Consider the following 17,338-nt stretch of genomic DNA (forward strand, 5'->3'; position numbering starts at 1 on the left):
GCTGTCAGCCTCCACCCCAAACCGCCCTTCGCCTCCAGCGTTTATAATAGTTATCTATACAAAAAAGTGGTTTTTAATTTATAAGAGAGGGTTGCACTCAGAGGCTTACTATGTGAAAGGGTTCACCAGGGCTGTCCGTAGGGAGGTGCGGGGGCCTCGGGCGGAAGTGATGATTCTATCACTTCCAGGACCCACTGCACCAGGTAAGGGAATCAGTGCTTACCCAAACAGCCAGGCGTGGCTCCGCCCCGGGCCCCGCTTTGGCAATGCTGCTGGGCTCCAGGGGCCTTGGGCCACGCTGCCTTCTTGCCTGGGCTAGGGAGGCTGCAGCAGCACTGCTGCAAGCTCTCACTCAGGTGGAAGGGGCATGGCTGGGGGCTAGCCTCCCCCAGCCAGCAGTTCATGCACTGCCCATGTGCGCTGGCCCACAGGACCCAGAGTGGTCACCCTATTCACTGTACCCTAAGGACAGCTTTGGGGTCACCAATACAGAAGTTAGAGAGGCACTGGAATACATTATTTGGAAATGGGTATGCAGCCTAAAAAGTTTTAAAACCACTGCAATAAGGGAAAGTACTGTGCTAAAACTCTATCTGGTTTGAGTGATGAGATTAATATGTTAGCCTGATGACTAGGTTGACACAGGCATAGGTATTCTAATTTAATTTTTTATTTGCTTTATCTTTGATACAAGAAATAAAATGCTTCTTATTTATTGTGATAAATATGTGACCACTTGACAATAACATAATCTGTTAACTGTTGGAGTTGCTTTTAAAATACAAAGTTAAAATGGATTTTATTTAAAGTTTTTTGTTTGTTTGTTTTTTTAAATGAATTTTGGAGCGAAATTTAGAGCCACCTGCTTGGTCTGGGAAGCTGAGAGGTAACAAAAAGCAGAGAAAACGCTGGAGGGCAAAAAAGATTAATCCTGAATATCAAACTTTGATCAAATAACTACATGCGCAAATCCAAGGCAAATATTTCACAGAATTAACCAGTGTAAAGATCACAGATCTTTTAAAAAAAAATTTACTTTAAGTCTTCAATTCTTCATCTGAGAGAGTTTGTGTCTAATCAGAGAATGAATCTGTGTTGTGAAACTGTAGTTGGTTACAAAATTAATTATCCTTCTCTCTTGGGGCATTGTCAAAGGCCACTGAAATCAATGTAGGATCCTATTGAATTCAAAGGAGTTGGATTGAGCTGTCAAAGAGCAGGTGTTTTCTCTAATATTGATATCCTCCCCTCCCAATACAATTTAGATTGCTGCAAGTGTATCTAGGTTCGGTTTTGCATATTACATAATGATGCATTAGAATTAAGACTGTCGATTAATCGCAGTTAACTCACGTGATGAACTCAAAAATTAATCGTGATTAAAAAAATTAATTGCAATTAATCGCACTATTAAACATTAGAATACCAATTAAAATTTATTAAATATGTTTGGGTATTTTTTTACATTTTGAAATATATTGATTTCTATTCCCACACAGAATACAAAGTGTACAGTGCTCACTTTATATTATTATTTTTATTACAAATGTTTGTAAAAATGATAAAAGAAATAGTATTTTTCAATTCACCTCATACAAGTATTGTAGTGCAATCTCTTTATCGTGAAAGTGTAACTTACAAATGTAGATGTTTTGTTTTTTAATGCAGTTATGTAACAAAACAAAAAAAGTAAAACTTTAGAGCCTATGAGTCCACTCAGTTCTACTTCTTGTTCAACCAATTGCTAAGACAAGTTTGTTTACATTTCCAGGAGATGATAATGCCTGCTTATTATTTACAATGCAGTTTTTTTACATAACTCTACATTAGTAAGTTCAGTTTTAATGATGGAGATTGCACTACAGTACTTGTATTAAGTGAATTGAAAATACTATTTTTGTTTTTTACAATTCAAAAATAAAGTGAGCACTGTGTACTTTGTATTCTGTGTTGTAATTGAAATCAATATATTTGCAAATATGTAAACTACCCAAAAATATTTAAGTCAGTGGTATTCTGTTATTATTTAACAGTGCTGGTGAATCTTGCCCATATGCTCGGGGTTTAGCTGATCGCCATATTTGGGGTCGGGAAGGAATTTTCCTCCAGGGCAGATTGGAAGAGGCCCTGGAGGTTTTTCGCCTTCCTCTGTAGCATGGGGCATGTGTCACTTGCTGGAGGATTCTCTGCTCCTTGAAGTCTTTAAACCATGATTTGAGGACTTCAATAGCTCAGACATAAGTGAGGTTTTTCGCAGGAGTGGGTGGGTGAAATTCTGTCGCCTGCATTGTGCAGGAGGTCAGACTAGATGATCATAATGGTCCCTTCTGATCTTAGTATCTATGAATCTAATCAAGATTAATTTTTTCAATTGCTTGACAGCCCTAATTAAAATTATTTTTATTTCTGCTGTATTAAAGCTAACTTTTCAATGGATCGAAAGCCAGGATTGAGTCTGGCAGTTCGGATTTTTCTACTGATGGACTTAGATTAGAAACAATGTTAACACGCCTAGTTCTATTGAACTACTCCTTACTCAAACATTATGGAAGTATGGGTACTCTCTTGTAATGGTTTATTTGAATGAAGAAGATGGCCTATTAGCATCTCTCAAAAACTACCAATCATTGTAATTACTGGGGGTATTTTTCCTATTATTACATTAGCTTTGTAAATCCTCTTGTTTAATATTGAATAAGATCAGTGGCTAATAAACATGTTTTAAGAATTAAACTGACATTTGACCCGTTATGTGTCAGGAGGGACAGCGGTGTGGTGTGTCTGCTTAGAAAACTAACAGTTTGACTATAAAATCAAATTATAAATGAAACCTTCTCCTATATCCCCCCAAATTAATCAAAATTCACTAAAGTCCTATACCCAGTGAATTGGGGACCAAATAGTTAAAGTAAACAGGTCCTTCAACATTAACGAGTATTGAGTCCTTCCTCCTGACCACGCTTCTTCAGGAGGCGTTGCACAAGTACCTTAGCTTTTGGGGTGTAAGAGTAGGAGTTAAGAGCATCTTCCAGATAATATCACAATGTTAAATGTTGACTCAGCAGTGACTGTGCTTGGGAGCTGGCCCCTGCTCCTATTGTTTCCATATATGAGGCTGGAATGTAAGTATCTTATTCTTGGTGAGTGATTTTTGTTAAATCCCTTCCTTACAGATCAATTTACTGTTTTTGCCAGTCATTCATTGACAGTATTTGAAACATCAGAATCTCTTTTGTGGTAATCAGCTAGATTGCTCCTTTATCTAAAATTTTCAAGAGCCAGGAAGAGAAGACAGGATATATAGGTGGCAGCTTATGTTGCTGTACAAATACTTTGATAAGAATTTTCAAGATTTTGCTCTTAAAAGTTCCTAACTAAAACTTCTATTAATAACCAGTGATGGAAAAAAATGTAGAAAATATATAACCAATTAATGATGTTTATTGACTTTTTTTTTTCAAATTAACTACTCGTGCTTGTTGGATTGATTTTAAACTGCTGAAATTCCATTTCAGACAGCTCTAGTGATAACTACGTAGATAAAACAGTTAAACATTAATATTGAAATTCAGTGGTAATTAGTAGAATTAAATATGGAATTTCAACATTAACCATTTATTAAGAATAATTACTTAAAATTTAAACTTGTTGTACAAAGTTATATAAAAATAACTACCTTAAATCTTTTGTTCTCATTATATTGGTCTGAAGTGCAGACCCTTCTGTGAAAGAATGGTATGAAAGGAAAAGTTGTGTTATGATCTATGTTTATGTTTGAACATCATCTGGAAAAAGAGTGAAGTCTCATTAACCAGAATAAACACACAGCCGGAGAAAATCTTCATATCATGGGGTAATGGAATGTCAATTTTTAACTTAAGAGTGAACTATAATGAGCACATCGCTTAGGAACTAAGACTTTTTGAGTAACAGAGTGCTTTATTTTTCAGATGCTGTGCCACTTTTTCTGAGGCTGCTGCATTCACCCCATCAAAATGTGTGTGAGCAAGCAGTATGGGCTTTAGGCAATATCATAGGTTTGTGTTACTCTTAATATAAAAATTCAAAAGTTTCTTTTGAAATCAAATTAATAAACCAATTTGGATTCTGTTTATTTTTTTAATAATTAGAAGTATACTTAACTATAAGAGCAATGGGATTGGCTCAGATACATGGAGTTAATTTCCCTCAAAATGCTCTTTGCTTAACTCTGTCTGCTTTCTCTCTTGCCCCTCCTCTAACACATACATCTTTCAGTCCAGGTACAAGAAAAGGAAAGAATGTCTGGCAAACAAATCACATGCATAATGTTATAATGAAAAACAACTTAAAATAGTTTTCATTATAAAGGCTCTGGATCGCCATCAGAGCTCACACTTCAGTCACCAGAGCTTTCATAGTACTTAATCTTTCTGGTCAAGCTTTTGGCTAACCTAAAACTTTTGTTTGTCTCTTCTTGATTATTGGTGTAAGTGATATACCACAGAGATATTCAAATATCATAGTGGTGAGTGTAGTCTAAAAATGTCAGCCCCACCATGTCTTAAATTACTGAAATGTAGTGGGTTTAGGTATTGCTTAGTTTGTGACAATAAGCTAAGCCCTGGTCTACACTGGGGATCGATCTAAGTTATGCAATGTCAGCTATGTGAATAAAGTAGCTGAAGTCGACGTACTTAAATCGACTTCCCGTAGTGTCTTCACCGCGGTGAGTCGACTGCTGACGCTCTCCCATCGACTCCGCCTCTCACGGAGCTGGAGTACAGGAGTTGATGGGAGAGGGCTCGGGGATCGATCGCTGCCCGCCGATCCGGCGGGTAGTGAAGACATACCCTAAGTTTTCAAAAACTCTGATTCTAGGTTTTCTTAAAAGATTAGAACAGTACTGTTACTTGGACCTGGGAGTGATGGTGTTCCTTTCCTGTGAACAATACAGCTTGGATATGACAATGCTGAGGACCATATAAGTATCTAAGTGGATGCAATACACCTCAAACTGTGGGGATAGCATAGTAAACTGAAAATGTTCTATTCAGTTTCAAGCAATATGGAACTTGTCACAGAGCATTTTGTCTGGATCAGTAACCTGTTATGATTGATGGGTTTCTATTATACCTTGTCCTCGTGGTCGTTAATTGCTATCTTTTTCATTTGTTTTTAATCATGGATAACTACCTCTTTCGAATTCAGCAAATCACTTTTTGCTAGCATAAAGTATATTTAATGTGATGTGAATCAAAAAGGGGAACAGTTCTTTACTGCATGTTGAATGAGGTGTTTCTTGTACAGTCAGTTGGCAAGTCACATTTTGACTAATGGTGTCTATTGCATCCAAAGGTTTAGACAGTTTTACATAGATATTAATAGTGAAGGATTTAAGTTTACAAAAATGAAGACATACTGGAAAGCTAATTTTGTCACTTGCCAGGATGTTGAATATTCGATGTGCTATTCTCTGCATTGCCAAAATAAAGTATATAAAGAAGTTACTCATAGTTTCTCGACTACCTTCTACTCAGATTACTGAACAATTTAATAATGCTAAACAGTGGGTATTGGGGAAACTGTCTGTCCTGAGAAGTTTTCCTTTTGTGGGTATGTAGAAATCAATGTTATACCCCTGGTTCCAGATTTGCAGCTGACCTGAGGCCCAACCTCATGCCCAAATTGTGCTTGGAAACTGGAAGAATAGCCCTTGGGTCATCTAACAACTAGGCCCTTGGTAATTTAACATGAGAACGTGGTTCTACAACACCATCCCTTGTAAATAGTTTTTACCTTCATAAAACGATTTAATGTTTACACAGGTGATGGACCCCAGTGTCGAGATTATGTTATTAGTCTTGGAGTGGTGAAACCTCTGCTGTCCTTCATCAGTCCATCTATTCCCATAACATTCTTAAGGAATGTTACTTGGGTCATGGTCAACTTATGCCGTCACAAAGACCCACCTCCGCCAATGGAAACCATTCAGGAGGTGAACTGAATTATTCATTTATAAATTAAATTAAATAAGTTAAATTGTTGAATGTCTTGAATATTTCTATTTAATATTAACACTCTGTCTCCCCTCCAGATTCTTCCAGCCCTCTGTGTTTTAATTCACCACACAGATGTAAATGTGAGTAAAAACATTTTCCACAAATTATTTTGTGACCAAGTCATGGACTGGTCACGGGCCATGAATTTTTGTTTACTGCCTGTGACTTGTCTATGACTTACTAAAAATACCTGTGACTAAAAGGTAGCCTTATCCATAAGTACATATGAGTGAATAATTTTTCTTTATTTATTTTATTTTTGGTTTGGGGATCAAACTGAAAAATCAGAAGGAAAAAATGAGTTTGGATTGAACCAAAACTGGATTTTTTTTCAAGTTTTTTTCTCCAAAAAACTTAACTTTAAATATAATAGTCTTATAACTTAGATCTTGGCACATCTTCTTTAGACCTTTCTCTCTTTATGGGTTTGACACTGTATTTGTTTGTTTGTTTGTTTGTTTTTAATGTTAGATATTGGTAGATACAGTCTGGGCCCTCTCCTACCTAACGGATGCTGGCAATGAACAGATCCAGATGGTGATAGACTCTGGAATAGTCCCTCATTTGGTTCCCCTTCTCAGCCACCAAGAAGTTAAAGTGCAAGTAAGTTTAGATACTATATTTTGAAATAAATTAATATATAGCTAATATACAGTACTGAAGTGGCTTACTTTTTAAATTGTTTAGTTATCACGATGATTGATTAAAGGTTTATCAGCAAACATTTATTTGCAAAATACTTAGGTTATCAATGTCAGTTATCTGCTTTGTGGTAACATTTGAATAAAATAATATTTTGCTCTGTTCACTGTTTTCATGCTTAACTTACAGATAAAATATTATTCTAAATGTTCAAGTCTTTAAATACAGTGTGTTGTTTCAGACTGCTGCACTCAGAGCTGTAGGCAACATTGTTACTGGTACTGATGAACAGACACAAGTAGTTCTGAATTGTGAAGCTCTTTCACACTTCCCAGCACTGCTGACACATCCCAAAGAAAAAATTAATAAGGTATGTAAATAAGTTTTGGGTGTGAAATTTACCCACAGGAATAGATGTTATTTATTTGCCCTGTATTGTAAATATTGACCAAATGTCAGTATGACACTGTTTTCCCCAAATACTGTAACCTGATAATACATCTTTGTTGCAATACCAGTTTCTTGCCGACAAGTCTTGATCTTGCTATATTTTCCTTTACTTATTTAAATTAAACCATTAGTATCCTAAAAGAATCTGAGGAACTGCATAGCTACCTTACCAAATATAGTAATTTGTTGTAATAACTTCATCAATATCTGGGCATTCCAGAATGTTGTATAAACCAGTATTCATCAATCCATAATCCCAGCAGTGAGTTGAAATTTGTATGAAATTTGATCTTTATTTTGTGCTGCAAGGTTAGCGATTTCCTAGGGAAAACTAATTTAGATCAGGGCACTGGTAAATACTGGCTTAAACCTGGTTTAAACTGGGAAAAATAATTACACCGGTGTTCAGCAAGCATAGAATGAAACTTTTCAGACTTTGGGTATATCATTCAAAACTGAGGAATAAGAACATAAGACTGTCCCTACTGGGTCAGACCAAAGGACCATCTAGTCCAGTATCCTGTCTTCCGACAGTGGTCAGTGTCAGGTGCCCCAGAAGGAATGAACAGAACAAGTAGTCATCAGGTGATCCATCCCCTGTCGCTCATTCCTAGCTTCTGACAAACAGAGGCTAGGGACTCCATTCCTGCCCATCCTGGCTAATAGCCATTGATGGACCTATCCTCCATGAATTTATCTAGTTCTTTTTTTGAACCCTGTTATGGTCTTGGCCTTCACAAGGAGTGAAGGAGTTTCACAGGTTGACTGTGCATTGTATGAAGAAATACTTCCTTTTATTTGTTTTGAACCTGCTGCCTATTAATCTGCCTATTAATCTGCAAATTTTGCAGATTACTTCCTTTTATTTGTTTTGAACCTGCTGCCTATTAATCTGCCTATTAATCTGCAAATTTTGCCACCTCACTGTTTACTCCTTTTTTCCCAATCATGTATGAATATGTTGAATAGGACTAGTCCCAGAACAGACCCGTGGGGGACACCACTATTTACCTCTCTCCATTCTGAAAATTGACCATTTATACCTATCATTTGTTTCCTGTCTTTTAACCAGTTATCAATCCATGAAAGCACCTTTCCTCTTATCCCATGGCAGCTTACTTTGTGTGAGAGCCCTTGGTGAGGGACCTTGTCAAAGTCTTTGTGAAAATCTAAGTACGCTATATCCACTGGATCCCCTTGGGCCACATGCTTGTTGACCCCCTCAAAGAATTCTAGTGGATTGGTGAGGCATGGTTTCCCTTTACTAAAACCATGTTGACTCTTCCTCAACAAATTATGTTCATCTATATGCCTGACAGTATTGTTCTTTATTATAATTTCAACAAGTTTGCCCGGTACTGAAGTCAGGCTTACAGGCCTGTAGTTGCCAGGATCACCTCTGGGGCCTTTTTAAAAATTGGCATCACATTAGCTATCCTCCAGTCATCTGGTACAGAAGCTGATTTAAATTATAGGTTACAGACTACCGTTAGTAGTTCTGCAATTTCACATTTGAGTTCCTTCAGAACTCTTGGGTGAATACCATCTGCTCCTGGTGACTTATTCCTGTTTAATTTATCCATTTGTTCCAAAACCTCCTCTAATGATACCTCAGTTTGGGACAGTCCCTCACATCCTTAGCCATGAAGACCGATGCAAAGAATTCATTTAGTTTCTCTGCAATGGCCTTATCATCCTTGAATGCTCCTTTAGCACTCGATTGTCCAGTGGCCCCACTGGTTGTTTAGCAGCCTTCTTGCTTCTGATGTACTTTAAAAAAATTTTTTTTTTTGCTATTACTTTGAGTCTTTGGCTAACTGTTCCTCAAATTCTTTTTTGGCCTTCCTAATTGTATTTTTACACTTCATTTGCCAGTGTTTATGCTCCTTTCTATTTTCCTCACTAGGATTTAGCTTCCACTTTTTAAAGGATGCCTTTTTGCCTCTCACTGCATCTTTTACTTTGTTTAGCCACAGTGGCTCTTTCTTGATTCTCTTACTATGTTTTTTTAATTTGGGGTATACATTTAGTTTGAGCCTCTATTATGGTGTCTTTTAAAAGTTTCCACGCAGCTTACAGAGATATCACTTTTGTCACTGTACCCTTTAATTTATGTTTAACTAATCTCCTCATTTTTGTGTAGTTCCCCTTTCTGAAATTAAATGCTACAGTGTTAGGCCCCTGTGGTGTTTTTCCTGCCACAGGCATATGAAATTTAATTATATTATGGTCACTATTACCAAGCGGTATAACTATAGTCACCTCCTGGACCAGGTCCTGTGCTCCACTTAGTACTAAATCAAGTCCTATAGGCTTGGTCATCCACTACATCAAAATGTTACGTGGCCAAATGGACCTGGACTGGTAGTCTATGCTTCTGATTGCTTGATGCTTTAATCCTATAACTCTGTATTACTGTTTTCATATAATCAGTTTTTCTTTACATTCATTTATACAGCATTGGAAACTGAAATGAGTTCTGACATTTATAACATCCTTGAGAAAATACCAAACCAAAATGTATACAGATATTCTAGAGTTCAGTATTATAATTACATATTAGTAGTATTCCCACTGCAGTTTAATTTAGGGTTGTACAAATAAATTAATCTACAAATCTACTGCCTTATGTAATCACAAATTACATATGTAACTAAAACTAAGCATAATGTGGTGTATATTAATGAAACAGTTTTTAAAGTAGTCCCAGTTTAAAGCATTTTCCAACAGTATTTTTCGTGGAGTGGTAAAAATCATGATTTTACCTAGTAAAAACCACTCTGGTAAATATCATGTCATCCCTGTCTGTAAGCATTAGGCTTGTTTACCTATGATATAAAGGGTCTTCTGTGTTTACATTAAAAACTAAAAACACCATAATGCTGTTTTGTTTATTAATAAAAGTAACCTGAACTTGGAATTCAGTTGATTAAGCTGACTCTCTCTTGGAAATTATGAAAGGTAATTGGATGTTTGTTTGAGTGGGGTGTGTGGGTGTGTGTGTGATTGGAAACATTCTAATTTAACACTTTATACTTTTGAATATTAATGTTTTATAATGTGTTTTTGAGGGAGAGAATCTACAAAGGCTACATGGGTGCACTGATAAAGTGCTGATTTCGGAGTGCATTTGAGGCATGTTGAAATTTTGGGGAGGGGGTTTTCTTGTTTTGGTGTGGGTTTTTTTCAACATTGCCAGTGATTAGTGCCCAAAATAAGCTCACCAGCTGAATATAGACAGCCTAAAAATCTCTCTAACAGGTTCATTGACATAAATGATCCTGTGATTTGATCCAAGAGTTTAGCAGAATGTTAAGTCAGAAAATCTGTAAGTCACATTTACGCTGTTCCATGCTTTTAAGTTGAATAAACAGCTTCCAATGAAATTGTCACACCAAGACACATGAAATGAAGGGTTTATATAAAGTAACTGGTATAGCTGATGGGTAGCCAAGTTATCCAATTAACTATAATAATGATGGTAGTCCTCAGTTTAATGACTTATCTACAAAATTATTGCTTCTGCTGGACTAATAGTTATCTTGAATAAAATTGGTAAAATATTCTAACTTTGGGTGTCCTAGTGACTTAAATCTTGAAGCTGCATGAAAGTTTGAGCCTACATTGTAATTCTTGTGAAAGTCATCTGCAGTCATCTTTCTTATGGAGGGTTTTATGTGACTGTGTCTAAGATAACTGTGACTATACCACATTGGGCACTCAGCTTCATGATCAATACCTTGGTTGGGTTGAGTGTTGCCATTCTTGCAGTTTATAACTTTCTTGTACATGATGTAAAGTAAAATCGCAGCTTATGAACTAAAGTGTCTGCATTTGTATGTGGGCCTGTTCTTGTTCATATTAAAGACAACAAATTTTTGCTAACTTCACTGGAAGTAGGAGGATAATCACCTTCCTACTCTATGCATTTTGGATCAAGTTTTCAGCTTACCTGGCGGTAGTTGAAAAATCTTGTAAATTTAGTGAGAATCTTGTATTTTTTAATTAATATTGGCCTGCCTGTGTTGAATTTTATCCAAGTTTGCAGGTCTAGAATGCTCTGGTTTTTTTCAGTTGTTGGTTTGTAACTGTTAATCATGCACTGAGATCTGATATAGGTCTTGGGTAACTTTTAGCATTGATCTCAGCCTTGGGAAAACTTCACCCAGACTGGGGTTGGCTTTTTTCTTTTCTTTTTTTTTTTTTTCTTTCTTTCTTTTCCTTTGGACAAAGAAAACATTAGTTTTGTTATCTTCCTGGTAGCAGTGAGCAAATACTAGAGGGCCTTAATCTTAAAAATGTGCATTAAATCAGTAAATACACTTTTTCTGGATACTTCGGAACAGGGACAAGGAGGAACAGATCTTGCAGGGGCTAGGGAGAAAAGAGTGCCTTTGTCACTGTCTGTCGAGCGATGTTGATGTACAACTCCCTTTGGAGCCCATCCAGCCCTCCGCTGAAAATAATGCTGCTATTATGAATGGACTTCCAGGATATGGAATGAACTCTGAGGGTTCATTGGTGTTGTGATATATTTGTAGGAAAAAAATACCAGTTAATCTACCAGGTTTAGAGCAGATGGCAATAATCCTGTTTGGTCTCCCATTGTAAAAATCACCTTTGTTGCCCTGTCCTTTTAATATACCTAATTGGGTTATTGTTTGCAGTGTTGTAGCCGTGATGGTCCCAGGATATTAGGGTGTCTAGGTGGGGCGAGGTAATGTCTTTTATTGGATCAACTTTTCTGTTTGTGAAGGAGATAAGTGACAGCCTGACAGTCTCACCAATCAAAATTGATCCAATAAATGTTGTTACCCTCACCCACCTTGTCTCTAATTGGATTATTATGATTCTTAATGCAACTACATACAGAACTACACTATTTAAATCTTTAATAGTATTGACTGAGTTCTAAAGTATGTTTTCAACTTAATTTATGATTTTACTAGAACTGTAAATGCATGAAATCTTGCTGGAATGGAAATAGAATATTCAAATATTTCTTGTTTTTTTTAAAAGCTTATCTTTTTTTTCTTCCTGCAGGAAGCTGTATGGTTCCTATCTAACATCACTGCAGGAAACCAGCAGCAAGTTCAGGCGGTGATAGATGCAAACCTTGTTCCAATGATAATACACCTTTTAGATAAGGTGGGATAATAAATATTTAATTTTGTACTGTTAGCCCTGCTTTTTCCTCTTGCCGTTATTGAATTTCTGATGATTACCTAGACTTAAATCTGTTTTCTGTTTTAATTGGTTTGAGCTAAGAGTAAAAAGCAAATTTGCCTATATCACTAATTAAAGCGTAATACTTTAGTTAATGCAAGTCTAAATTTCCCTTCATATATCAATGCTTGGCTAATCCATAGAGGAAAAGTAGTTTAGGGAAATGACCTTTTGAGAAATATCTTCTTACTACTCTAAATCTCATTACATTCATTTTTAATAAAATAACTATAGCCATTCAGAAGTTATTGTGGCAAAATTCTACACTTCCTTGTAGAAAGAAGAGGTGGGAATGAGCCTATACTCAAATGTCTGAGGATTTCAGCAGACTTCATGAGAGTCAAGAATCAGTGTACTAATTTTTAGTAGAATACTTTTCAAGCATTCTGTTTAATCTTGAAAATTTTCTTTTGCCTTTTTTCTTTACTTGGAAACATTATAAGGAATTCTTCAGTGAGGACATTTGCAAACCCAGTTGCTTAGGTTGCCATACTTACCTACTTCCAGCAGAGTAATCCTAAATTAATCACGGCCTGGAGCAGGAGGCCACAGAACAGATGATGTCCCATTTTAAATCTTTACCACTGTAATTTAACAAAAGTAGATATCTATAATAGAAATAACTATATATTTGTGGTAGTTGTCTGCTAGCAGCTCTCCCTGCTATAGGTATGGAATTCCACATATATGTTCATTCCTCTATCTTTGGTGGGGGAAAATCATAGTAGCTGTTAGCAGACATTCCAGGATGCTTTCACTTCCCATCACCATATCAGTCTCTAATTGCTGGAGAGAAGAGGCTTGCTACTGTTGTACTAAGGTTTAAATATGATGGTTGGGTATGTGTGTGGAATACCAAGTGCAGGGTCAGTTTTTATCTTGCTTAGTCTGTTTTTTATTTTATTTTTTCCTTATTTATTTTTAGTCTCCCGGTGACAGAAGACTAAGGGGATTAACCTCCTGGTTAACGGAGAGAATAGGAGGTTACAGCACAGGAGGACAAAATCACAAGTGGGAGGAATAAGGAGTGACAAGATCATCATGAGTCTCTTACTAGTAGCATGTAGACTTACGAGCACAGATTTGTAGCTTAGTTACTACCAATATGTTATACATCCTGAGAACAGAATTCCATAAAGGAAGCGTAATTTTCTATTAAATATAGTTTTTTTGGGGGTGAAATTAATAAACAGACTGAGTAGGCTAAAAGCTCACTGAGATCAAATGCTGACTCACAGCTTCTAAAACGATATGGCATATCAAAATTAACACAGTGCAATGTCTCTTCATTGCTATGTCTGTTACAGGCTGCTGGTATAGGATGGAAGGGGATAATACTACAATTACTTCTTTCTTCTTCCCATCGCTTCTGAAGTTCTCTGCTCTGGGTCTAAAGTGTTTTCCCCTGTCTTGTAGCTGAAGGCTGTGCAAGTAGGACAGTGGCACATAGCTATGGTGGGTTGGATAGGAGGTAGAAGAATGAAGGCAGTACTGGGGAAAACAAACTCCTTCCTCTCCCTCACTAGATCCTAGCATTTTACAAGATTTTTCTGCCTTTCTTTTATTTTAACCTCAACCTAAACTAATGGGGACACAACCCGGAAGGTACATTGTGGAATCCCTACCATTGGAGGTTTTTAAGAACAGGTTAGACAAACACCTGTCAGTAATAGTCTAGGTATATTTGGGATCCTGGCTTGGCCTGGGGGGATGGGCTAGATGACTTCTCAAGGTCCCTTCCAGTGCTATTTTTCTGTAATTCCAAATAATGTACAGCCAACTATTATTGTATTTTAGGGTGATTTTGGTACTCAGAAAGAAGCTGCTTGGGCTATAAGCAACTTAACAATCAGTGGAAGAAAAGATCAAGTAAGTTAAATCCTTCTCCAAAATTAGTTTACTTCTTATCTTTTTCCCTCTTTGAGTGTATTTGACATGTTACAAGTGGGAGATTCAGTAATTTAAATTACCTGCCAAAATAAAGAGTCTCCTCAGACTCCTCCTTTCATTGATTTACGGTGATTAAGGGAAACAGATGTAAGAGCATGCTCAGGTTTCCATTTTTGGCCTGACCTAAGAATAAGAGTATCAGTGGTGACTAATTTTGAGGGATTAAAATTAGTTGCATTGTACTGCAGTACACCTTAATATTTATCTGAATAATTGCACTCAGTCTCCATTAATATTCTTGAGCTGTAGGTACCTTTACTCTTGCTGGGAACAAAAAGTACAAAAAATAAGTGTGAAAACCATTCAGGGATGGCTTTTTTTTCTAATGGTCCAACTTGCACTGAAATTACTGTGCCAACAGAGCATACCAGGTAAATTAGGTGGGAAGCAGTCTCCAAATTGCAATAATATCTGGACACAAAATATAGATTAAGTTTATGTCCTGCTTCAAAAAGATATGGTTCAAACTTTTTTTTTGATTGAATTGGAGTCTATCAAAATGCAACAATCAATGCCTTTCATTGTGTAATTGAAATTTAATAGCATTTTACTTTATGCAGCATAAAAATTCATATTTATTATTTTATGATTTTTTAAAAAATGTTCTACACTGAATTTCTAAAAGCACTGGTTTCTAGAACATTTCTTTCAAGTGCTTGTCTCTGTGTGAGTACGCATGCTCCCAGAGCTGGAGAATTTTGAAAGCAGTGTCCGTTGGTCCCCACATGTGCCCTGGTTCACCTCCTGCTTCTGACCAAGGAGATAAGGGATGGGGGGGGGGGGGGGTGACAGACCAAGCGCCTCTCCAGTTCCTTCCCACTGCCACATATTTGGGTCAGAACCTTCGGTGTCTGAAGTTTCAGCTTTCTCCTTTCTGTGAATATATTTAGATGCCTGTAAATAGTTTTTATAGTTCTAGAGTTATAAAATTTTTGTCTGATAATTTTAGCGTTAGTCTCCCTGACTTGGGGAGCACATCCCCTGTACCCGTTAGGGTACTGGACTATGCCCAGGACTCTAGGCTTCAAAATTTGTCTCCCTGCCTGTGATCCTTCTCAGTCAGCGACAACCACTAGTGCTGCTTGTACTGCCTCATGGCAAGCCCACTGTCTGCCGTATGCTCCCCGGCCATACCGAGAAAGGGTGGGAACCTGGCCTTAAGCCAATAGAAGAGTCCAGAAGGCAACAATTGGACCCAGGCCAGGGACCCTCCACCCCGAACAGTGATGCTTCCTGCTACGAGGTCTGACTCATGAGCAAGGGAGTCTACCCCCAACAAATCCAATAAGACCCTGCCAAAGGAAGAGCAGGGAGCATTCTCATAATCATGAGACTGTCTTTCTCCAAATCCACTTTAAAGAAGTTGGATTCAGACTTGACTAAACTGTGCAAGTCTGTAAGCTCAGCCGAAGAGAACTTCAGACATCCTAAGTCTGAGACATGACAAGAAAGCCCATGAGTCTAGGGCTCCATCGGCTCTGGACTGTGATCTGGCAATGCCTCTGGTACCCCCAGACACAAACCCAGGGATCTGCCAGAACTGATGAAAACCGAACACAGAGCACTGGTTACCTGTGGTACCATCTTTGTCTTCAACAGCTGTGGCACAGACGGTCTTTGCTGCAGCTCTGGCAGTTTGTGCAGACAGGACCCCGCTCACTCCAGGAATTGCTGAGACTTACACTCCTCCTAAGGACATCTTTGCTCTTGCAGACTATAACTATAACTCCCCTAGGGAGCTGGCCTTTGGGATGAGTCTGTCTCCCATTCCATCTTCAGGCTATGATTTCTATCCAACAACTCTGTTGGTATAACTTTTTGAATGGGAATCAACTTTCTTCTCATTGGGAGATTCCAAACTGCCCAATGAATCTTTATTCCTTCCTCCGAGATACAATGTTCCAGTCAGAAAACCTGGAATACCTTGGGACCACCCTCCATCTCATTGCCTGTCTCAGAACCATCGGTACCCCATGCCATGGGGACCTCTGCAGCCCCTATTTGACCCAACATGTTGGCCGTACTGGGAGCTGTGGGACGAGTACCATCCCACAGCGTCAGTCCGGTGTGCTAGGGAGTCACCCCTTCCCACCCCTCTAAGAGGCCAACTGAAGCTGCCTCCATATCCTACTGAGGAGTATTCACTGGATCCAGTGGTTCCACTGAAACTGAGGAGATTGCCATCTTTGTCTCCAGATGAGGCAGTGATTCCAATGTTTCCATACCCCCACCCCCCTCTCCCGTGACTATCAGGAGTTCCAGGAATTCCTTTGCAGAAGTGGAGGGGAGCTACAGATTCCTCATGAGTAGGTTCAAGATCCTCAACACAAGCTCCTGGACATCCTTCAGACCCCTGGCTCCAGTTAAATAGTATTTCTGTTAGCCAACTGGAGTAGTCTGGCATATTCCAGATACCTGTGCCCCTACCCCAGGAGGGCAGAGAAACTGTACTATGTTCCAGCCAAAGGGGCAAAATTTCTGTTTTGTCACACTGCTCCTAACTTTTTAGTCATCCAGGCCACCATGGAGAGATGTAGGCATCAACACCCCCAGTCTATCGTGACTGACAAGGAGGGCAAGCGTCTTGACTTATTGGGAAAGAAGGTCTTTTCTTCTAGTCTCCGGTTCAGGATATCCATCTACCCAGCGCTAATGGCTAAGAATGACTTCTGATCTATTCAGATTCATGGAATTTACTGATAGTCTCCCACATCAGGACTGCACTTGTTTCCAGGCTCTCATAGAAGACAAAATAGTTTCCAGGCCCACTCTCCAATCAGCAATAGATGCAGCTGATATAGCTTCCAGGGCAACTACTATTGCCATCATAATGTGTAGAGTTGTGGCTCCATACTTTGGGGTCTAGCACACAGTTGAGTCACGTCTGTTTAATCAGAAGACAGATGAGTCCTTATGGATTTTAAAGGGCTCCGGGGCCACCCTCAGCTCCCTGAAAATATATATACCTGCCCCAAAGAGAAAATTCTACTGACAGACTAGCTTAGACAGATGGCTTAGTAGTACTTCCA

General features: G+C 38.2%; 1 protein-coding gene and 1 non-coding gene across 2 annotated transcripts in view; both read left to right on the top strand.

The window, feature by feature from the left end:
- Positions 1-17,338, top strand: part of KPNA4 (karyopherin subunit alpha 4) — a 61,501-nt gene that overhangs the window by 21,697 nt on the left and 22,466 nt on the right. Inside the window, exons 8-14 of the mRNA XM_073359521.2 lie at positions 3,951-4,037; positions 5,808-5,977; positions 6,077-6,121; positions 6,513-6,644; positions 6,925-7,053; positions 12,177-12,281; positions 14,157-14,228. Of these exons, the coding sequence (XP_073215622.1) occupies positions 3,951-4,037; positions 5,808-5,977; positions 6,077-6,121; positions 6,513-6,644; positions 6,925-7,053; positions 12,177-12,281; positions 14,157-14,228 (740 nt within the window). The remainder of the gene's footprint in view (positions 1-3,950; positions 4,038-5,807; positions 5,978-6,076; positions 6,122-6,512; positions 6,645-6,924; positions 7,054-12,176; positions 12,282-14,156; positions 14,229-17,338) is intronic.
- On the top strand, positions 10,080-10,430 carry LOC140917831 (small Cajal body-specific RNA 7). The gene has a single exon (XR_012161021.2).

The sequence above is a fragment of the Lepidochelys kempii genome, chromosome 9 (genome assembly GCF_965140285.1).
Source record: "Lepidochelys kempii isolate rLepKem1 chromosome 9, rLepKem1.hap1, whole genome shotgun sequence".
NCBI classification, from domain to species: domain Eukaryota; kingdom Metazoa; phylum Chordata; order Testudines; family Cheloniidae; genus Lepidochelys; species Lepidochelys kempii.